The sequence below is a fragment of the Chelonia mydas genome, chromosome 2, assembly GCF_015237465.2.
Source record: "Chelonia mydas isolate rCheMyd1 chromosome 2, rCheMyd1.pri.v2, whole genome shotgun sequence".
Classification (NCBI taxonomy): Eukaryota; Metazoa; Chordata; order Testudines; family Cheloniidae; genus Chelonia; species Chelonia mydas.
Window position 1 is genome coordinate 24,462,523 of NC_057850.1, and position 23,441 is coordinate 24,485,963.

General features: G+C 44.9%; 1 protein-coding gene across 5 annotated transcripts in view; it reads right to left on the reverse strand.

The window, feature by feature from the left end:
• Nucleotides 1–23,441, reverse strand: part of DEPTOR (DEP domain containing MTOR interacting protein) — a 142,435-nt gene that overhangs the window by 66,254 nt on the left and 52,740 nt on the right. For all 5 annotated transcript variants that reach the window (XM_043539143.1, XM_043539145.1, XM_043539144.1 and 2 more), the window contains 2 exons: nt 11,437–11,615; nt 6,720–6,843 (listed from right to left, as the gene is read on the reverse strand). In XM_043539143.1, coding sequence (XP_043395078.1) covers nt 6,720–6,843; nt 11,437–11,615 — 303 coding nt within the window. The remainder of the gene's footprint in view (nt 1–6,719; nt 6,844–11,436; nt 11,616–23,441) is intronic.

A 23,441-nucleotide genomic window follows, 5' to 3' on the forward strand; every position in this document is an offset into this window, starting at 1 on the left:
TAAACATCCTGCAAAATAAATAACCCACAGAAGACATGTGGGGAGATTATGTTTGTGTTTTTGTGTATTTACATATGTATAAGTAGGGGGGGACAATGTAATAAACAGTCCCTGTCTATGCTGTATTCTGATAATTCAGAGGTCAAAAGAACATCCTATCACGTAAATTAATTGTAAACACAGGATATCTCAGTATTCATCTCTCTTTGAAATGTACTGTGAATGGTGGAGGAACAAGCAAATAGCCTTCTGTTAATTCGTATAGCTAAGTACTGGTGATGGACCTCCTTCAAAGTCATCCTAATTACCTTTCGTTCCCTGAGGAATTCCAACTTCTCAAAAGACATGAAATTATATAAAAGATCCTTGGGTCCTGATTCTGTCATCTGAGATCTGTTTAAACTTCATCAGAGAAGTCTGAGTTGCAATACTGAGGTCCCAGTTATGCTGGTATGTCCTGAATATGATATTTGGACATTGGACTATAAACTATGAACTATTTCTGAAAAAACTCTTTGCACCTAGGAAGCTCACTATCTCTGCTATGAATCTGCACCTAAATGAATTGAACTCATGTCTGTATGTATATTGATCTTTTAACCATAATCTCTCTCTTTTGTTTTTTAATACATTTTAGTTTAGTTAATAAGAATTGGCTGTAGCGTGTATTTGGGTAAGATCTGAAACATTTGTTAATCTGGGAGGTAATGTGTCCAATCCTTTGGGATTGGTAGAATCTTTTCTTTTATATGATGAAATAAGATTTACAAAAATTTTCATCATATTTGACGTGGGTACTTGGATGGAGGCCTGAGGCTGGACCACTTTAAGGGAACTGTGTTGTTTAGACTTCTGAGTAACCAGTAAGGTAATAAAGAAACTGGTTTATGCTGGCTTAGTGAATCTAAGTACACCTCTACCCCGATATAACGCGACCCAATATAACACAGGTTTACATACAACGCAGTAAAGCAGGCCTCCACCCACCCCCCCGCAGGGTCTTGGAGGCAGGAGCTGTGGGGGGGCACTTTTGGGGGCCCCGCAGGCCCAGAGTGGCCCGGGGGATTAGCGGGGGGGCCAGGAGCAGCCCCGTTCCGCTTCCCTCGCCCCAGCCCCAGCCGTGTCGCTCGGGGGAGGGGGCTTGGGGAAAGGGATCCCTCCCCGCACTCCCTGGCAGCAGCGGAAGTGGAGCAGCCCGGCTCCAGCCCACTCCATTCCGCCAGCTCCCAGCCGTGGCGCTCCGCTTCCCGCTGCCGGTGAGTGTATGGGGCGTCCTTTCCCCAACCTCCCTACACTCACCGGCAGCGGGAAGCGGAGCGCCACGGCTGGGAGCTGGCAGAGTGGAGCGGGCTGGGGCCACGTTGCTCCACTTCCCGCCGGTGCCGGTGAGTGCCGGGCAGGGGTGTGGATAGAGGTCGGGGCAGTCAGGGAAAGGGAGGAGGGGGGTTGGATAGGGTGTGGGGTCCTGGGGGTGATTAGGGACGGGGGGGGGGTCTCTGGAGGGGGCAGTCAGGGGACAAGGAGCAGGGGGGCCAAAGCAAGTTCGATATAACGGGGCTTCACATATAACATGGTAAGATTTTTTGGCTCCCGCGGACCGCGTTATATCTGGGTAGAGGTGTATTGGAACATCCACCAGCTTTTGGGGGTTTGGCTGCCCCATTCTTGGCAGTTCACCCTAATAGAGTGACCATAGCTGGCCCCCACTAGGACCCCGGTACAGTGCAGGATTCAGATTAACTTTCTTAGGTCAATATTTAGCTTTGCTTCACCACTTTGAAGTAAGAATTGCGGGCATTTTGATAAAAGGTATGAAATACTGGCAATAGTAAGGAACCTTATATCCTCTACATAAGTGCTATATGGCAGGAGTTCTCATCAGTGAGTCAAACAATATTCTTCCTTCAGCCACCTCAGTATTACTATTTCTCCAGCAGTGTAAGCAGAGCTGTATAAAAAAAGTTTACTTCAGTCACAGAACTAGGTCTTTTTACACTGGTACCAATACTGTAGCTTTTGAATGTAAAGTGTATCAAATGAGACTTATAGGAGCTTAGATGCTTAGCAACTTCTAAAACTCAAAATCTCAGCTTGTATTCTTCAGTTTACATCAAAATAAAATTGTGCCACTGATCCATGCAGAAACTGTTACTCGCACTGAATGTAAACAGCTGTATCTATTGCTTTTCACAGATCACACATTTTCAAATCTGAACTGTCGTGTTAGCGTGCAAATGATGCACATGGTAAGGAGTGGTATGGTGAACCTTTCAGGTAAAGAAGACCTATGCGGTGATGTTATCTAGTCCATCCCCCCAACCAATGCGGGACTCTTCCTTACAATATATTTTATAGTGTGTTGTCCAGTTTATTTTAAAGTGTCACAGGCACTGAGTTTCCGCAACCTTCAAAATCTTATATATGATATATGTGAGGAGAGAAGCTGCATTTACACATGACTGTTCTATATTTCAGTTTAATCCTTCTTCTGGTAGTTTGACAATTCTGTCTTTTAAATATGACAAAACACTCATCATCAGCCTTTCAACTCATGCATGTCCTTATTTGTATAATAAGGCTGCAGTATGGAAATGCCTATACTACACAACTATTACATACACATACACTCTCTCTATATAGATATACTCTATATCTAGGCACTTATTATACCTCGACAACTCTAGAACTTTGCCTCCTGGAGGGATTCAAAAGGCACACATTATTTTACAGCACCTCTCATCACAAGCACTTTATGAACATATCACCAATGAAGCATTTCTGTCTTTGGGGTGGAGAGCAGCAGCCAGTACACAGCAGACAGTAAAGGAAGAAAAAGAAAAAGCAAACCTAGACTATTACAAGAAGTGCCACAGGACCTAGGACTCGGATCATGCAGACGAGCTAGGCCCTTGGTGAAACAGCCCACACAACCAACTGTAAATATATCTGCTTATCTAAAGGGCTGAGCTAGCTCTGCCAAGATTCAAATCTGGGACCAGCGAGTATAGGCACCGCAAAACCGATGCCAACTGCTAAAACATTCCCTCCAGAAATAAGGTACCACCTGGTTTTTTTCCTACAGCAAGCAAGAAATAGTTGCCATTGCCAGGAAGTATTCTACAGAAAAAGCTTAGACATTAAACATTATACGGCAGTAAAACAGTCTTTGTCAAGCCATGATACAGGACTAGGGTTTCCAGGTGCCCAGTTTTCGACTGGAACGCCCTGTCGAAAAGGCACCCTGGTAGCTCTGGTCAGCACCACTGACCGGGCCATTAAAAGTCCGGTCGGCAGCGCAGCAGGGCTAGAGCAGACTCCCTGCCTTCCTTGGGTCTGCATGGCTCCTGGAAGCAGCGGGATGTCCACCCATCTGGCTCCTACGCTTAGGGGCAGCCCGGGGGTTCCACATGCTGCTTCCGCCCCAAGCACCAGCTCTGCAGCTCCCATTGGCTGGGAACTGTGGCCAATGGGAGCTGCAGGGGCAACATCTGCGGACAGGGCAGTGCCCAGAGCCACCTGGCCGTGCCTCTGTTTAGGAGCTGGAGGGGGGGACATGCCACTGCTTCCGGGAGCTGCTTGAGGTAAGCATCACCTGGAGCCTGCACCCCTCACCCCCTCCTGAGCCCCAACCCCCTGACCCAGCCCTGATCCCCCTCCCGCCCTCTGAACCTCTTGGTCCCAGCCCAGAGCACCCTCCTGCACCCCAAACCTCTCATCCCCAGCCCCACCCAGGAGCCTGCATCCCCAACTGGAGCCCTCATTTCTCTGCACCCCAACCCCCCGCCCCAGCCCAGTGAAAAAAAGTGAGTGAGTGAGGGTGGGGAGAGTGAATGACGGTGGGGATGGAGTGAGAGGGGGCAGGGCCTCGGAGAAGGGGCGGGGAAGGGGTGGGGCCTTGGGTGAGGGGCGGGGCAGGGGGCAGGGCAAGAGTATTTGGTTTTGTGCGAGTAGAAAGTTGGCAAGCCTATACAGGACAGAGGCACTAAGGCATTTTGCTAAATCAGAAATTTTGGATCACTGTTCAGAAAAAAAATCTGCTTAATCATATTTCTCCCTTAAACAGTACAATTCACATCTTTCCTTTTTGATCACCATAACTAGAAAAATTATTTCTAATTATGGTGAATCAAAGCACATTGCTTTGTTGTTGAACAACGGACCAAGAAGCTTAGGCCAAAATTTTCAAACTCTGTTGATTAAACAGAGGCACCACAAATTGTATTTAAAGAACCTAAATAAATTTATGGTGCCTAACCTGAGATACTCGTGTTTGCAAATGTGAACCTTTTTTCTGACCAGTGTGCTTTCCTGCATATTTTCAAAATCTAAAAAGAGTCCACAGAATATAATTGGAACCTAACGACAAAGCACTGTTTCTGTGAAGAACACCACATCATACTGTTAGGCCTTTTGGTGAGGATTAAGAGTTGTGTTGGTTTGGTAACTCATTTTATTTTTTTCTGTCAGGGGACTGTGTGCTGTCCTTTATTATTAATTATTTAACTATTATTCAGTGCTTGTAATACACTAGGTGATTTACAGAGCACATACAAGACACGGGGCCAGATCCTAAACTGGTACAAATCAGCATTGCTCCACTGATTTTGCACCAGCTGAGACTCTAACCTGTGGTCTCTGCCCTGAACAGCTCACAATCTAGGAATAGGCAAAAAATGACGAGTGATGCCAGATGGGGCGGGGGAGAGGGATTTGGTAGATGGGTGAAGGGTAACTAGTACAATGTGATTGCATTGGTGCATGCTTCATGGAAACATTTTTTATTTATTCTGATGCCTTCATTTGGTTCTGAAGTGTCCAGGCCACCGCATGACTTGTTTTTAAGGGAGTAAAGAAAGGAAACTTTGCCAAGGGATGGATTCTGGACCTTTCCCAACTCTACCAACTATGATCCTAAAAATAATTCACATAAATGTTTTTATTCTTCTGCCCTCTACAAGACGTTGAAGAAATAGAATAAAAATGTGAGCTTCTGAGGTGTCTGTATTCCACTGTTTTCCTGAGTTCCAAGGCTAAGTTCCAAGTTGCAACTTCTAAATTTGGCCACAACAGTGAAATCTCACAGTTCTCCTCTATCTGAGAAAACAATCTTGAGTGGTCAATTACTGTATTCAAAATAGAGTTTGCCCTGTAATTTGCTTCTTTCAATTAAAAATCAAAGACTTTTGTATTCTGGCTTCTGTATGTCAAAGAAGTTTTGCCAAAAAGCAATAAAAGGAAGACATTAATAGTCAAAAGTCCTTCACTAAATAGGATAAACAGGACAACTCCACAACATTTTATATCAGCACCGCATGGTGCATAGATGACAAAGCATAAGGCTTGTTTACAGGCTGCACCCCAAATTGTTCCCCTCACCCTACCCTGCATGCGCATGCAGCTATGAAGTGTCTCCAGCCTTACCTCTGGCTCACAGCTGATGCAAAGACCGTATTGCTCTCACCCGCTACACCCTCCCCAGTTCCCTGGTGGCTTTGCATCTCTCTTGACCAAGTTCCTAGTCGCACTTCCCCTCTAATACCTTTAAGGTGTCTGTCCATTTACAATGTTAGCTGCTGGCACAAACTGCTACCCAGCATGCACTGCTCCTGAGACAAACTGTAGGGCAAGTAAGTGCTTCAGAGGAGTTGCCAGCTACTCTCCCTGCTGCATGGCAGTAAAGTTAACCTCCCACTGAGGATTTGGCAGGTTCTCCCTTCCTTGTTGATCCTTTACCTCTCCCTTTGGGTGCATCCCACTACTCCTCCACTGCCTTCTTCCTCTGCGGGCCAAGCAGAAGGAGGGACAGCTATTTGGAGATTCTTTGGCCCCTTGGGCACGTAAGTACAGATGGAGTTGCTGGAATGGGGTTTATGCTAATGGAGTTTTTATTCTTGCCTTTAATAGCTTTCTCTGTATGAACTTTTCATTTAAAACTTTTTTCTAACAGGGAAACAGTATTGATGCAACACGAAGTGAACACAGTGGCTCACATGGCTGCTGTATGCTTGTTCCTTAAAGGTATCTAGGCACCTAACTCTCATTGCAATTGAGTGCCTAAATACTTCTGAGGAGCTGGACCTTGCTGCCTTAGGTAATCACATGTGTACCGCCTGAAAGCTAGAGCCACTCTGGAATACTACTTCAAGCATCTTAATAAATAATACTTCTGTTCGCACTTTTGCACAGTCAATGTCAACATTTTATTCATTCTGCCTGAAACTATCATGTTACAACCTCCTGTGCCTTGAATGAAAATTAAATTAATTCTACAGTGGACAATCTGGTTAAACTTCTCAGTTATTTGACCCAAGTAATCCAGTGGGATATCCAGTATCTCAGCGTAACCATCTGTTTCAACTCTTAATTAAATGTTCTGGACTGTTTTTGTAACTTCTTTTAATATAATCTTTCTTCTGTGGAAATAGTGGAGGCTGACTCAGTGAAGATTAGTTTTTCTTGTTAACTAAAATTAGGTCTACTATTAAGGCCACAATCTGACAGTTTTAAGACCCAGGTTTACACTTTTAAATGCCAAATCAGCCATTATTATTTATTATGTGATAGTGTGCAAAGGCTCCAGTGAGAATTGGAGCCTCATCGTATTGGGAACTATTCAAGCATTTACAATTCAAGACAGGAGGATTTGCAATCTAATGTGAAACAAGATGTTACAAGGAAGCTAATACTGTCAACATGCTATGGTTTTGCATGCAACATACTTTTCATATAGCCTCTGTCCTCTCATGAACACCTTCACCTCGTTATCCAGTGGGAATGTTCCATCATCTTTCCTAAAGCGGTAGAAAAGTTTGACATCCTTGAATTCCTTATGCTCATCACAAACTGAAACATAAAATAAGTGACATCAGAAATGATCACACTTATGCTGAAGACCTAACACAATCAGAACAAGATACCAATCATCATTAGTAAACTTAAAAACAGAACAGGCATATGCAGAGCATAGTCCTGCCTCCTCCACCCCAAAATTGTTTATTGTACAAATATGACCCTACACATGAAAGGCTGAGTGGTATCTTTTGGAATCCAAACTTTTAGATAATTATCCGAACAGAATCTCTAATCGTTTGGAGCCTGCCAGCCATTCATTTCAATGGATGCTGCAATAGCAATGCATAGCAAAAGACACCTATCTGGTAAAACCTTGTGATTTTGCACCCTCAGCAAGTTTGCAGATGCCACTAAGCTCAGGGGAGAGGTAGATATGATGGAGGGTAGCGATAGGGTCCAGAGTGACCTTGGCAAATTGGAGGGTTGGGCCAAAACAAATCTGATGAGGTTCAACAAGGACAAGTGCAGAGTCCTGCACTTAGGATGGAAGAATCCCCTGCACTACTATAGGCTGGGGACCGACTGGCTAAGCAGCAGTTCTGCAGAAAAGGACCTGGGGATTACAGTGGATGAGAAGCTGGATATGAGTCAGTAGTGTGCCCTTGTTGCAGAAGAGAAGAGTGAGGGGGGATCTGATAGCAGCCTTCAACTACCTGAAGGGGGGTCCCAAAGAGGATGGAGCTTGGCTGTTCTCAGTGGTGGCAGATGACAGAACAAGGAGCAATGGTCTCAAGTTACAGTAGGGGAGGCCTATTTCACTAGGTGGGTGGTGAAGCACTGAAATGGGTTACCTAGGGAGGTGGTGGTTTCTCCATCCTTAGAGGTTTTTAAGGCCCAGCTTGACAAAGCCCTGGCTGGGATGATTTAGTTGGGGTTGTTCCTGCTTTGAGCAGGGGGTTGGACTAGATGACCTCCTGAGGTCTCTTCCAACCCTAATCTTGTATGATTCTATTATTAAATGAGGTGTTTCTTAAAAACCCTGAATCAGTAAATTTAAGGATTGGCTAACCGATGACTTTCATTTGCATTAACCAGGGCTGGATCAAGCAAACCTGAGACTTGCTGCAAAGACATATAATAAGGTCTAAGATTCACTGTATGACCTTCCTTCTCCGCTTCTCAAATTGCTCTGCCATGCCAGCTGGGGAGTAGGAAAGGCAATGGGGAATGTATTGAGAGTTGGAAAACGTTTTTAGGGGAACAGTTGATGAAAGTCTTGTTAAATTGGAGACAGTGGACTGAAATGAGCTCCAACTAAGACAGAATAAAGTGGGGGACATTCCAATCAAGCTATTATCACCACAGAGCTCTTAGTCAGCATGCACAGACTCATACTCCACCCCATATGGCACTAGTGCATCAGCATTAAACATTACATTACTGTGTTAACTTACTGCTGGTGGCATAAGAAGCCCCTGTGGAACCTGGCTTACTAGGCTATCTGAACTTGTCCTACATTAGAGCATTCTTGAAACAGCAATAACATTAACTTTGAAGCCAATGAATGAAAATCCTTGAAAATATCAATTTTGTACTTGTCCTAAATATAAAGGGAAGGGTAACCACTTTTCTGTATACAGTGCTATAAAATCCCTCCTGGCAAGAGGCAACATCCTGTTACCTGTAAAGGGTTAAGAAGCTCAGCTAACCTGGCTGGCACCTGACCCAAAGGACCAATAAGGGGACAAGATACTTTCAAATCTTTGGGGGGTAGGGGGGAAGGCTTTTGTTTGTGCTCTTTGTTTACGTGGTTGTTCTCTCTTGGGACTGAGAGAGGCCAGACAAAAATCCATCTTCTCCAACCCATCCTAATCCAAGTCTCCAATATTGCAACCAGTACAGGTAAGCCAAGCAAGGCGGATTAGTTTATCTTTTGTTTTATGTGAATTTTCCCTGTAGTAAGAGGGAGGTTTATTCCTGTTTTCTGTAACTTTAAGGTTTTGCCCAGAGGAAGATCCTCTGTGTTTTGAATCTGAATACCCTGTAAAGTATTTTCCATCCTGATTTTACAGAGATGATTTTTACCTTTCTTTTTTTTTTTAAAATAAAACCTTCTTTTAAGAACCTTACTGATTTTTCCATTGTTCCAAGATCCAGGGGTTTGGGTCTTTGATGATTCTGTAACCAATTGGTTAGGATATTATTCTCAAGCCTCCCCAGGAAAGGTGGGAGGTGTATGGCTTGGGGGGATATTTTGGGGGAAAGACGTCTCCAAGTGGTCTCTTACCCTGTTCTTGGTTTAAAACGCTTGGTGGTGGCAGCATACTGTTCAAGGACTAGGCAAAGTTTGTACCTTGGGAAGTTTTTAACCTAAGCTGGTAAGAATAAGCTTAAGGGGTCTTTTATGCGGGTCCCCACATCTGTACCCTAGAGTTCAGAGTGGGGAAAGAACTCTGACAGTACTTAATTTTTTTAACATATTTTTTTGTCAAGGACTCCTGCCTTTGCTCGTTGACTCACCTAGCTGGAAGGAGTGGGCTTGGATTATGTTCTGAGGTGGAAAACATTTTAAAGTTTTATTAAAGATTTAAGCAAACTTTCACATATAAAGTTTCCATTGCTCAATTAAATTAAGTTACTCTGACCTCCATGTAAACTATTCACTGACATTTCTTCAATAGAGGATAAAGCAATCAGGATTTGGAGCCCCTATAATTACTTTGTATCTGTTCTTTAATTATCTACCTCGATTCCCAGGTTCCATAAAGACGCAGAATTTTAATTTCTGAATCAAGCAGAATGTGTAGTAGTCGCACACATTCCAGCTGCATACTTATCCCTTTAATTAAGGTATTGTTTATGCATTGCTGACAGTTGCAGTAGTGCTCACGCACTTACAGATGCCTCTGGAGAAAAGCAACTTTTGTCAATTACAAAACTTCCTCTATTTCCTGTTATAAAGAGATGGGAAAATTGCAATTTCATATGTTGACTTTTTAACTGGACAACACTGTGCACTTGAAACAAAGGGCTTGATTCTCCACTGATTTGAACATTGTAGTCATTTTGCACCTATACTTTATTCAGGTGTAAAATGAGTATATAAACGTTACTATTGTGATTTGATAGTGGTTTGTGTCCACATTTCACAAATAGTACATGTAACTTCCAATACATCATTATTCTAGAAATGAAGCTACAGGGTCACCATGATACAGAACAAGAGAGAAGGTACAGAACAGCTTCAGTTTATAAAGAAAGGATGTTGCATCTAATGTTTCACTACAGTCACTTCATTCACTAAGTGAGAAATCCTCCCCTCCAGCAGCGCCAAGTTCATGTAGTTAGATGTTAGCACACAGAGGCATTCTACAGACAACAAAATCCCTGTCTGCTGCAGGACACTAGAGGTGCAGTCATTCTTTAGCCACTAAGGCAGAGGTGGGCAAACTACGGCCGCGGGCCACATCCGGCCTGCGGGACTGTCCCGCCAGGCTCTTGGGCTCCCAGCTGGGGAGGCTAGCCCCCGGCCCCTCCCCTGCTGTCCCCTCTCCCCCGCAGCCTCAGCTCGCCATGCTGCCAGCGCTCTCGGTGACAGGGCTGGCTCTGGCCAGGCCGCGCGGCTGCGAGCTCCTGCCACTCTGAGCGGCATGGTAAGGGGGCAGGGAGCGGGGGTTGGATAAGGGGCAGGAGGTCCTGGGGGGCAGTCAGGGGCCGGGGGCAGTTAGATGGGGTGGAGGTTCGGGGGGGGGTGTCGGTCAAGGGACGGGGAAGAGGGGGGTTGGATAGGCATGGGAGTCCCGGGGGGCCTGTCAGGGGGTGGGGATAGGAGTCAGGGCAGTCAGGGGACAGGGAACAGGTCCGGGGGGGAGTTGGATGGAGGGTTCCGGGGGGGGGGGCAGTTAGGGGTGGGGGATCCCGGGAGGTGGAGGTCAGGAGATGGGGAGCAGGGGGGTTTGGATAGGTGGTGGGGTCCCAGGGGGCGGTTAGGGCTGGGGGTGTGGATAGGGGTCGGGGCAGTCAGGAGACAGGGAGCACGGGGGGTTGGCTGGGGGTGGGGTCCCAGAGGTCGGTTGAGGTGGGGAGTCCCAGGAGGGGGCGGTCAGGGGACAAGGAGCAGGGGGGATTGGATGGGTCGGGGGTTCTGAGGGGGGTAGTCATGTGGCAGAATTGGGAGGGGGCGGATAGGGAGTGAGGGCCAGGCTGTTTGAGGAGGCACAGCCTTCCCTACCCAGCCCTCCATACAGTTTCGCAACCCCGATGTGGCCCTCGGGCCAAAAAGTTTGCCCACCCCTGCACTAAGGCAACAGTGTTGTCTGAAGCAACTGCATCCCCCTTTACAGAGGGAAATGGACAATGGATCTGAGTAGTCATGGCTCTGCAGGCTCCACCCTTACATCTCTGTTTAGTCACCCCTGTACGCTGGCATGTACGGGAGACCCCATGGAGCAGAGATAAGCAAGGCACAGGATGTAAGGACTCCCTTTTCCATGGGAATGCCTGAACCCTGTCTCACCCACATACAGCAGAATAATCAGGGGCCTTCTTCAACTGGAGAAGCAGGGTCAGGAGTTACTGTTAATTGCATCACAGTTATCAAGAAAAAAAACTTAAAATAATTGTGGCTGCTGCTGTTTCACTCACCATGATGGATAATACTGCAATCCAATAATTTCTGCACAAGTTTAATTGCTGTCTCTCTGTCTGAGGCCTCTTTGCGATCAATCAGCCAATCAATCAATTCTTTGGCAACAAAACAGTTTGGATATGTCTTGAGATGATGCCTTCGATCTTTAATTATCTTTTCTTCATGCAGTCTGAGCCTGTGGGTCAAATCACATTATTAATAACCTTTGCAGAGAATCTATATAACCAGAAGAGGAAAGGACTCCTTTCTATATAACATGTTAGGGTCTGACTGCCACACAATTCACCTACACCCCAATAAATATTATGCCTAATTATAAAAGGTTATAGTGGCGAGTCTGTTGAAAGGCAGAGAATACAAACACAAATTGGCAACTGACCATTTTCATTTTCAGCTAGGGAAAGAAAGAAAAGCAGAAAAAAGAAACAATATCAAAGACCATTTTAAACCCAGCACATGGAAAATTTTCAATTACAGTGGAAAACAAACAGGAGGAGAAGCAGATGTAATTCTCAGTATAATCTGCTAAACACAGGAACACATGCCTCAGTGTGTCAATAAAATTAAATGTTAACACTTTGGCATGAGCTGAGACTAATTCTTGCACATTACCTTTAATATGCTTGACATTACTGCATTATTTTGGGAAAGCCCACTGCCAAAGATTCGTTAACCCCACTTGATGGATTCAGCTGCAGGTTTTTTGTGGTGCCGTTCCTCTTAACTTCCACTGGTTATGGAACTACATCTTCTCGAAGCTACATACTAGGTACAGGGCTTGCCATTTAGAAGTCAGCATCTAAACAGTTTCCACACAACACTATCTAACACACAGCCGCTACTTTCTTTTCTATGGGAAACTGCTCTCAGCAACTGGCAATGGAGGAGCTTCATTATCAGAGATCTGACAGTTGCAAAATCCTACCCACCATTTTGAAAGCAAACCCAGCAATTGCTTCTTACGCATTTAGTATGGGTGGCAAAAGCCCACGTGAGAGTATCTGGACTGACCACATAAAGTAAAGGTTTTTAAGATCAGTAGCTTTATGATTAGTCATTTTCCCAAATTAACGTAACTGATAGCTTCTTTTATCTGTTTATTTATTTATTTATCTGTTTATCTATTTTATGTATTACAGAACAACAGGCAGAGATTTTCTAGAAGTTAACTGCATTCTTATTTATTACTTTTCACTTTTAATGAATAATTTTACTGACAACTATTGCATTTTTTATAGAATCATAGAATATCAGGGTTGGAAGAGACCTCAGGAGGTCATCTAGTCCAACCCCCTGCTCAACGCAGGACCAACCCCAACTAAATCATCTCAGCCAGGGCTTTGTCAAGCCAGGCCTTAAAAACCTCTAAGGATGGAGATTCCATCACCTCCGTAGGTAACCCACTCCAGTACTCCACCACCCTCCTAGTGAAATAGTGCCATTTATGCATAACAACTATGAAGAAAGCACAAGAACCACTCTATAGAGCACGTCACAGAGGGTGGGGCGGGGGCGGGAATTTGGGCTCCTATTGCAAAGACTTACACACATATTTAACTTTATGCGCTGTGAGTGAAATTCTGGTTCCACTGAAATCAATGGAAGTGTTGCCGTTTACTTCAATGGCACCAAAATTTCACCCTAAGAATAGTCCCATTGACTTCAGTGGGGCTCTGTGCAGGCACACAGGGGCTGTCCTCAGGAAACAAGTAGCATAAAAAGGTAGAACAGTTTAAAGTATTGGCACAAGGACAAATCAATGCTATATGAACAATAGTTATTCCTGACTAACTAATCTAGTCTAAGATATTTATATGGTCCCCAGTATTGCAGCATCTCACCACCTTTAATATATTTATCCTCAAAATGCCCCTGGGAGGTAGGGCAGTGCTATTATCCCTATTTATAGATGGAGAACTGAGGCACAGAGAGACTAGGTGACTTGTCTAAGGTCACACAGGAAGTCTGTGGCCAAGGAGGGAATTGAATCTGGGTCACCAGAGCAGGGCCCTAAACACTAGTAAATCCTTCCTCTCAGGGTGATATTAGTATGCCTTAGTATCACACTATTTCCTTTTGAAACCTACAAAAGGCAAATAAGTCAGCTGAGGATGTTATTGATGCCATTACTGGGTCACAGACAAGCCTTAAATAAGGGTTTTACCTAAAACTATCCACAAATAGTAATGTACCAACTTTTCTGATTTGCAATATTGATCCTAAAACCAGATTGCTCCCCCTCCCCCAAGTCCATATTATGGTTTAAACGGCAACTTTACGAACACCATCAAAATGAATACTTTTAAGTTAAAAACCACATAGAAATCAAATGAGAGTATTTAAAGCAAAACCCACTGACGATAAGCCTTCTATGCATTGTGAAATACAGTAAACTAAAATATGTCTTTGCTTACAGCTCTGATACTTTCCAGCTGCGCAGTAACAGCTGTCATCTTGTTTGGAAGAAAAAGCCTGCACTTTTTATTGAAAGACCCTGGAATTATCAGTGTTCTGTGTCCATTTTTTAAGCTACACAGTCATCTGAAAGTACAATACTGAAACAGCATAAATATATCTATATGTACAGAGTGGGTTTGATCAACCTTTCACTTCTATTGGTATAAAAGTAAATGAATGGAGTTACGCCGGCATAAACGGAGAATCAGGCTCTGACAATTCTTTGCACCTACATAAGGTGTTGATATGAGTTAAAAAGGCACTAGTATCAAGCAAGAGTCAGCATTTACCCACAAGTATCAAATGGGAATGGGAAATAACTGTTATTCCAGACATTACATTACGTGACACATGTCTCAAACCTCTCCTTTCCCAAGGTGTGTGTGGGGGGAATTATTTGCACTACTTCTGGGCCTAACAGGCTTGGGGTGTGACACCAGAAAGGGAAACCAACCCTCCTGCATAGCAACGTATAGCACTACCATTAGGCCACAGGGCTAGCCCACTACTCTGAACATGCTATATGCTCCTAACTGAATAGAACAAAATAAAGACATTTTTTAAAAAGACCTAGTGTTAATCATGATGTATAAGCCCCATATACATTTACTGCGTCTATTTTTAATTACACAGAGCAGATGTTTGGACTCTGGCATTCTGAAAGTGTTTCAGTGTTCGGCCCTGTGGATCAAGAACACAAGCATGGTTTCTCTAGCTAAGTAGCTATAAAAAGAATTGCTCAAGAGCTACTTAGAGACAGGTTTGATTCACAGAGCAAAGCTTACTCATAAAACTTAGTGAAGGTGGGGGAATCTTGTTTCTAGAGGCCTTTGAAGAGTGATCGAAGAGTCACCTAGTGTCTAGCCCCTGATACTTCGCAACTCAACTATAACTACCACAAGAAACCAGCCTTCGTCACAGTATTAGAGTATCGCACAAATGTAATTCCTCATATTACTCAAGATAGCATCAAGGACATTTTGTACTGGGGACCACATTCTGCCCTATTTGAAGAAAAATGTGAGAGCATTTCCGCCGGTCTCTGAAACTAACAGGACAGTAAAAAGCGTATACTATATTCAGCCCATTGAAATTCACATGTGTATGCATTTATCATATTCAAGCTTCCAGCAAATATAACACTGTATTTAACATTTACATATTTGCATGTGTAGGTCTTTGCTTGCACATTTGTCTGTTTTATGCTAATCCAGAGCAATCTCTCATTTCCTTACCAGGCAAAACATGGACTGGCAGAGCAATCATAATTAGCATTACTTAAAGGAAAAATTGAGCTTTTTGGTTGAGAAACCAAAAACTAGTCACTAACTCCCTGGGAAGAAACCACTCCTAGTGGCATTTGTCCATTAAGTTTTCTATTAGGGAAATTATCCTTTCTGAGGTTGTCACAGTTCAGGGCAACTGCACCTGTATTCCCCCTCTCTATGATCCCTCAAGGGCACCTCCTCCAGGCTCCCGACTTTTCAGCTGTCAGCTCTCCTGGGGAGAAAACTGCGTCTCTCTCCCTCCTGACCAGGGTTTTTCCAGATGCACAGCTCCCTGCCTATATAGTTATATCCCCAGCAAGCCAGACTGCTTAAAAGGCCAGCATCTGCACTTTGCTTTCTCTCCACGGGCTATGAATTACAATTAGAGCTCTTTCTAAGGAAGCACATTTATTCTTCAGGTGAAAGGATTACAAAGAAAGCATATTAAAAACAATAAAAGAACCTACATGCATGCTAAAAAGCCTACCAGCGGTCATTCATCAATCTTATGAAGCTTCAGTAGGTTGAATCCTTCCAACCCTTCCACAAGGATTAGAGCGCTCCCCACCACCTTGAACAGAAAGTCCTGTCTGTATGCTGTATCAGAAAGAAGCCTCTGAATCAGTTTAAACTCAGGCTATTTATTCAAAAGTCATAGAATCATAGAAGATTAGAGTTGGAAGAGACCTCAGGAGGTCATCTAGTCCAACCCCCGGCTCAAAGCAAGACCAACCCCAACTAAATCATCCCAGCCAGAGCTTTGTCAAGCCGGGCCTTAAAAACCTCTAAGGATGGAGATTCCACCACCTCCCTAGGTAACCCACTCCAGTGCTTCACCACCCTCCTAGTAAAATAGTTTTTCCTAATATCCAACCTAGACCTGCAACTTGAGACCATTGCTTGTTGTTCTGTCATCTGCTACCGCTGAGAACAGCTGAGCTCCATCCTCTTTGGAACCCCCCCTTCAGGTAGTTGAAGGCTGCTATCAAATCCCCCCTCATTCTTCTCTTCCGCAGACTAAATAATCCCAGTTCCTCTCCTCATAAGTCATGTGCCCCAGCCCCCTAATCACTTTCATTGCCCTCCGCTGGACTCTCTCCAATTTGTCCTCATCCTTTCCATAATGGGAGGCCCAAAACTGGACGCAATACTCACCAGTGCTGAATAGAGGGGAATAATTTCTTCCCACGATCTGCTGGTAATGCTCCTACTAATGCAGCCCAATATGCCGTTTGCCTTCTTGGCAACAAGGGCACACTGTTGATTCATATCCAACTTCTCATCCACTGTAATCCCAAGGTCCTTTTTTGCAGGATTACTGATTAGCCAGTCAGTCCCCAGCCTGTAGCAGTGCATGGGATTCTTCCGTCCTATGTGAAGGACTCTGCACTTGTGCTTGTTGAACCTCAGATTCTTTTTAGCCCAATCCTCCAATTTGTCTAGGTCACTCTGGACCCTATCCCTACACTCCAGCGTATCTACCTCTCTCCCCAGCTTAGTGTGTGGAAAGCCCTTCCTTTTGTCTATCAGTCTCTGGAGAATCTAATTTGAACTAGCATATTTGAGCACCCCCAGGAAGCAGTACCTTTTGGGGGAGGGAGGGACACACAACTTTGCTGATTTACCTTAATTCCCACCCACTGTTTTTAGTTCCTGGAGGAGCTGTGGTAGCCCTCCCCCATGGAGTCGAACACAGTCATACATAAATGGTTCATTTAAAACAGTGGACCCCAAAGAAACTGAATAGGATCACATCTGCCCTCTAGGGAGGTTGCATTTAATCCCAGACAACAATAATACATAAACAATAAAATAAGGTCTTTCACAGATATTGCAGGAGAATTGCCATATCTGTTGCAGAGGTTTCTTGCACCTTTCTTTGAAACAACTGGTAAGGAGGCTAACTGGTCCTCCAGCACTTCCCATGTTGTCAGTATAGCACTTTCTACATAGTCACTACATTTATCCCAGCAAAGCTCTGGCATTGTACAATTTGGTTCTGATATGGTTATTTCAGACAAAAGCATATGAGGAGGTTTTGTATCATTCTCACCCCACTTCATTTTCACCAGATCAGGCCTCTTTTGCAGACATGCCATCACATAGTGTAAGACGTGTGTGACTGTAGAACTGCAAAGTTTTTAAACAGCACAAACCCCAGTGAATGGACAGTTTACTGCTGAGTCTCTTCATACTTACTAATTTTTTCCTAGTGTTCACCAATGTGGTAGCTAGGAGCTTCACAGAAACTGCACAGAAAACAGGTCCCTGCCCCAAAAGAGCTTAAAATCTACTGACCCAGACCCTGCAAACACTTACTACTTTGTGTAGTGCTTACTACAGTGAATAGTCCCATTGGTTTCTATGTGACTACTCATGCTAGCAAGTGTTTACAGGATCAGATTCAAAAGATGGACTTGACAGAAAAGTGAGGACACAAGGAGGGGAAGGGATTATACATCATTTAATTATTTATATGCTTTTGTAAACTTAAAATTGGCACTGTATAATACCACAATGTCTTCCTTAGAAATTAGCAGATAAATACTGGGTGGCTCAGGTTTACTCGGGGCTTGCTCTGGCTTCTGCTGTCATAAAACCCACTGCAGGTTTCAGAGTGCTAGAACGTCTGCCAAGCAAAGAGGCTGTGTTGGAGTAAAGCAGGGTCACAACCTCCTTTCTGCTAGGGATGGCTGGGTTTTGGGAACAAAGTTGCCCAAATAGTGGGAAGTGTTAGACAAGAAGAGAAGAGAGGGTGTAAAAGGGGAGCCAGAGAGCACACTGGTTCAGCACCCTCCCTCAATGACTCCTAAACAGCAGTGCAAGTAGGGTGGTACGCTACGGTATACCTTACCAGCCATGTATTTATAGCTGGTAGGGCATACCGGGAAGACACAGGAGGAGCAGAACGTGGGGAAACTGGGCAGCCCCAGGCCGGCAGCTCCTCCGGCGCAGATGTACCGCTCCCAGCCCTTCCATGCAGGGTCTCTTCCATCTCTACAGCAGCCCTGCCACAGGACAGGGCTGGGGGTGGTACAGCTGTGCTGCACGTGTTCTGCTCTTTTCCCTGCTGTGGGTCCCGGGAGAGCTCTGCAGTTCAGGGCTCTCCCAGGAACTGCAGCAGGGAAAAGAGCAGAACATGGGGCCACCAGGCGGCCCCACGCCGGCAGCTCCTCCAGCATGACTGTACCACCCCCAGCCCTGCCCCCTCTCTCTCCCCTGCTCCAGCCCCAGCCCCAGTCCTGTCCTCCTGTAGGGCTGCTGTACAGACAAAGGAGACCCTGCATGGAAGAGCTGGGGCGGTAGAGCACCCAGCAGCCCCACGTTCTGCTCCTTTCACCGCTATGGTTCCGAAGTCTCCGGCACAGCAGGAGGAGGACAGAGCCCACTCCTCCCCGGGTAAGGGGGCTGGAACATGGGGAGAGGACAGGGAGAGCATGGGGGCCCTGGGCTGGAGGTAGGGCAGGGAGGAGTCATGTGGAAGGTCATTTGAGGAGGTCACGTGCCCCCCGTTAGCTGCTCCCTCCCCCCCTCGTACCAGTAAGAAATGGATTCCACTTGCACCACTGCTCCGAAAGAGCCCCAATGAAAGACAAAGCTGACCCTCTCCAGATGGACAAACCAAAGGAGGGCAGTGGCAGAAACATCACCAGTTCTCCCTCAAGTTGAGATTTACCTGGGGTGCCTGAGGCCTTGCTGGAAGTAGGGGGTGTATAATTTACTTCAGTGAATCTGTCCCATAGCATGGTAAATATTTGGTGGGATTTTCAAAAGTGCCAAGGTGATTTAGGAGTAAAAGTACCATTGAAAGTTGAAAGTCCCATTCTAGGTCTCTTCATCATACCAAAATAAAGAGTAAAGAAAAATAAACAGCGGCAAGAAATACCTAAATATTACAGTTCTATTCTACATTTAAACCCTTACTCTCCCTCTGTCTTCCCAGCCAAAAAATGTTGGTCAGTGAAAATATAAACATTGCACGTAGAGGCCGAGGTGAAGGTATTCTGGAAATGCAATGCTTATTGCCTAGGACAAGCATTTCTACACAGGCCTGCCAATTCTCAGCAACTAACCACTGACACTTTCCAGCTACGTGTTCCTCTTTCTATTTATGCCTCAGCTATGAGACTATGTAGTTCTGATACCCGATATTCATAGCAGCTAGAACAGTCTTGAAACCAGTGGGTTACACTAGAAACTGGACGAAGATATTTCTGTTAGTATGTGTGGCAGGGAGGAAATTCTGTCCCCTGAAATAAACATTTTAAAGGTTGTCTTTAAAGCATCTTCTGAAATCAGTTCCCCTTATCATGCCTGTCTCTAATATATGTAGGTAGCCGTGTCTGCAATGTGGAAAGAAGTTGCCAGGATGCCGAGCCAGCCTTAGAGGGACTTTAAATAAGTGGCCTCAGGGGACACTAAAGAAGAAAAGATATTAATGTCTCCTACCAAAAAAGCTGCAACATACCAGTGCTTCTGTGACCTTAAATTAGTCACTGGCATGGTCTGTTGGGGGGGGGAGGGGTGTTAATGGGGGGGGAAATTAGTAAATTCTTTAAGTTTAGAAGATAACTAAGCCTTGATCCTCCAACTGACTATGCACAATCACACCCACATGGTGCCCTACTGATGCCAATAGACTCAGTGCAGGCTCAGCGCCACACCAATACACAGTTCGGAGCCTAGACTTGGAATCACACAGCTTTCTCCTCGAGATGGGCTTGGACTAGAGCCACAAATTCAGACCCACAGATTCGCATCTGAGCACCACCACAATGTAAGGGCATTTGGACCTGGGGTTTTCATTTGAGCCATTATGAAGCTAGCTAGAGGCCACTGACAAAATCTGGATCCTGAGCCAGGTTTGGATTTTGAAGATTTCCAAGGTAACAAAGCCGATTAATTTGGGCCCAATCTATGCTTTTTATTTATGACAATGGAGCATAATGTTAACCCGCAAGGCTGACCTATTAAACAATGAAAGTAACTAAGTTTTCAAATAACTTTTATACCTGCTATGTAGATGCCCTGGGCCTGGATAGGCACTGCATAGGGCTTGGTGCCGTAAGGTGCTGAGCGGAATGAGTGCGCTTGGCTTCCACTAGAGTCAATGGGCCTGTTTCTCCACTGCCTTTCATTGTGCACAGTCATTTGCACCTGTGCAAAGTGAGTGTAAGATGCCATCAGATCAGAATGATAGAGTTGATCCCTCTTTTCCACAAGTGTAAATGACCACACAAGGGGCAAGGCAGTAGAGAATAAGGCCCAGTCGAATTAACATTGCTGAGCAGCCGGTGGGCAGTGCTCAACACTTGCATGATCAGACAGGATTACATTGCTAGTTATTTTCTCTAGCTTGCGCTGCTTGTATGTCAGTGAAGCTAATGCTCTCCCTGCCTACCGCAATGACAGTACATTGTCATCATTTTCTTAAAGAAAATTTATGTTGAAAACTCAACCATCTCCAACTTGGTGTTGGGCACTGTAGCCTAGTCTCTCTGGGGCACGAGAAGTTATAAGACTGCTTTTACACAGTGGACCAAATGGAAACCACAAAATGCAGGCAATTTTTTTTAACCTACCCCTTGTCAGAAGGAAAATGGAAGTTCACCTACCTAACTCCTGTGTGTGTGTGTGTGCGCGCGCGCGCGCTAGTGAAAGTTATAGATGATGGCAGGAATCACCTGAAGTACCCTTCCTTTATCCACAAACCAGGTTAGTCAGATGGCAGTACCTAGTCAGTTGAAGCCTCACTGAACCTTGCTTGTGGATAGACATGGTTCCTAGGGTCCCCTGATAACCTTCACTAGCACCACACCAAAAAAAAAAAAAAAAAAAAGGGAATTTATATATATATATGAGAGTTGAGCTAGGTGCAATAATGCATCCAGATCAAGGCCAGGATCACACTGCCATGTGGATCCCTGGACAGGATTGATAAATGGTTTTGTTGAGGCCAGGGCTGTCTTTGTTTTGGTCTCACGCAACACTGAGCAGCTCATTCTTGGTGCTTAATAAATAGTATTTATGGAAATTAAGCGCTGGCTTGCAGTTGCAAGCAGAGGTATTTTAGAAGTCAGACCATTCAGGATGCAGGGAAGTCCGGTGTATTTTGTCAGACAACAGCCAGCTCTTCGGAGCATTTTTACAGCTATTCTGTGCCAGGTGTGCAAAAAGAAAAAAAATTTCTTTGCCACTCAGTCACGCTTAGCCTCAAGGGGCTGAAGTCATTGGCTGGTTACAAATCAAGAATTCTGTGAAGAATTACTGTTGAAAAAAGAAAAGATAAGCCACAGAAAGTGCGTCTTTCTAGTCCAGTGTATGAAAAGAAGCAGAGATTCAGATGAAGAATACAAGGGCTTGATTCCCCACTCCACTACACCAATTTTATTCTGGTACAACTTCACTGATTTTATTAAACTGATGTAACAGAGTAGATAATCAAATTCAGTTCAGCCAGCTCAGCACAGAGTCTACCCTGGCGTAACACCAACGAATTCAACAAAGTTACACTTGGAATGAATTTGGCCCCTTATTAACAAAAACATGGACAAGATATTTTGGTCCTGATCCAGCAAAGCATTTAAGCACACGCTGAACTTCAAGCACAGAAGTAGGTCAGTAGAAGTCAATGGGACTACCTATGCGTATTAAGTTACGCACATGCTTAAGTGTTTTGTTGGATCCATGTATAGTGAGGTACAAATTGACCCAGCTAGCACCTAAGGGTGGAATTTTCAAAAGCATTCAGTGCTGGCCTAGTTCTGCTCTCGAAGTCAGGGTGAGTGAATTCTACCAATGACTTCCAGATCAGTAGTGTTAGGCCAATGATGTGTGCTTCTGCAAATCCCATACTAAATCAATGCCACAGCCTCAATCATTTGCCAGACTGTATCCACAAAGGGCAGAGACCATAAACATCTCCGATGTCCTGCCCACAGCACAGCAGCCAACTCCATCAGCAGGAGTCAGAGGTGCTACCACCAGCAACATGTCTGCCACAGTAACACCTGCCACCCCGTTCACATTGCCTTCAGTTTGGGATTTGGATTCCATGACCTCCGCCAATTTTTCCACAAGCAGAATTATCTTTCTGTAGTATTTCCTATGCAAAGTTGTCATTGCGCTTATGATAGCAATGTGTGCACTGGGAACTACTTTCCTTTTTAGCATTGGAAGATCATCACTATCATGAATCTGAGCTAAAAATCAGAGCACTTTCTTGGATGCTAGGAAAAGTCTTGTTTTCTCAGTGTAGCTCGAAAGCTTCTCTCTTTCACCAACAGAAGTTGGTCCAATACAAGGAAAAGTCTTGTAATTTTAAAATGCATACCTAAAAAAAATAGGGAGCAATCTTATGCACAGATTTTTCTATGATGTTCTTCACCAGACACCTCACACACAGATGGACTTAGTGTAACACCACTGCTGGGAGATAGGGAAACTGAGTCACGGATGGATTTAAGGGCTAGACCTCTCCCCCAGCCTTGGGAAGCCCATGAAAGGTCAAGGTACAATTGAATTCTCTGCACCTAAGGGTATGTCTACACTACGAAATTAGGTCAAATTTATAGAAGTTGATTTTTTAGAAAGCAATTTTTTACAGTTGATGGTGTGTGTCCCCACTAAGCGCATTAAGTCGGCAGAGTGCGTCCACAGTACTGAGGCTAGCATCGACTTTCGGAGCATTGCACTGTGGGTAGCTATCCCACAGTTCCCGCAGTCTCCACCGCCCATTGGAATTCTGGGTTGAGCTCCCAATGCCTGATGGGGCAACAACATTGTCACAGGTGGTTTTGGGTACATGTCGTCAGTCGCCCCTCCCTCCATGAAAGCAACGGCAGACAATCGTTTCGCGCCTTTTTTTCCATGCGGGCGCCATACTGCTTTCAGCAGACGGTGCAGTAGGACTGCAAACCACTGTCATCAAACGACCACTTCCACTGCCACTCTGCTCTCCTGATGGTATGAATCCACCGCGCAGGTCCTCTATATGACAGTTGTCATCCACCGCTTCCGCTGTCATTCTGCTCTCCTGGTGGTCTTGCAGGGCTGCTTCCACTGCAACTCTGCTCGTCTGCTCTTGTCTCGCAATACCACGGCGAACGTGCAGCCTACTCAGCTGTTGTGTCCTGACAGCAGACGGTGCAGTAGGTCTGCAAAACTGGTCATCCAACTACTGCTTCCCCAGCAACTCTGCTCTCCTGCAGACGCCATACCACAGCAAGCATGGAGCCCGCTCAGATCACCGCAGCAGTTATGAGCATTGTAAACAC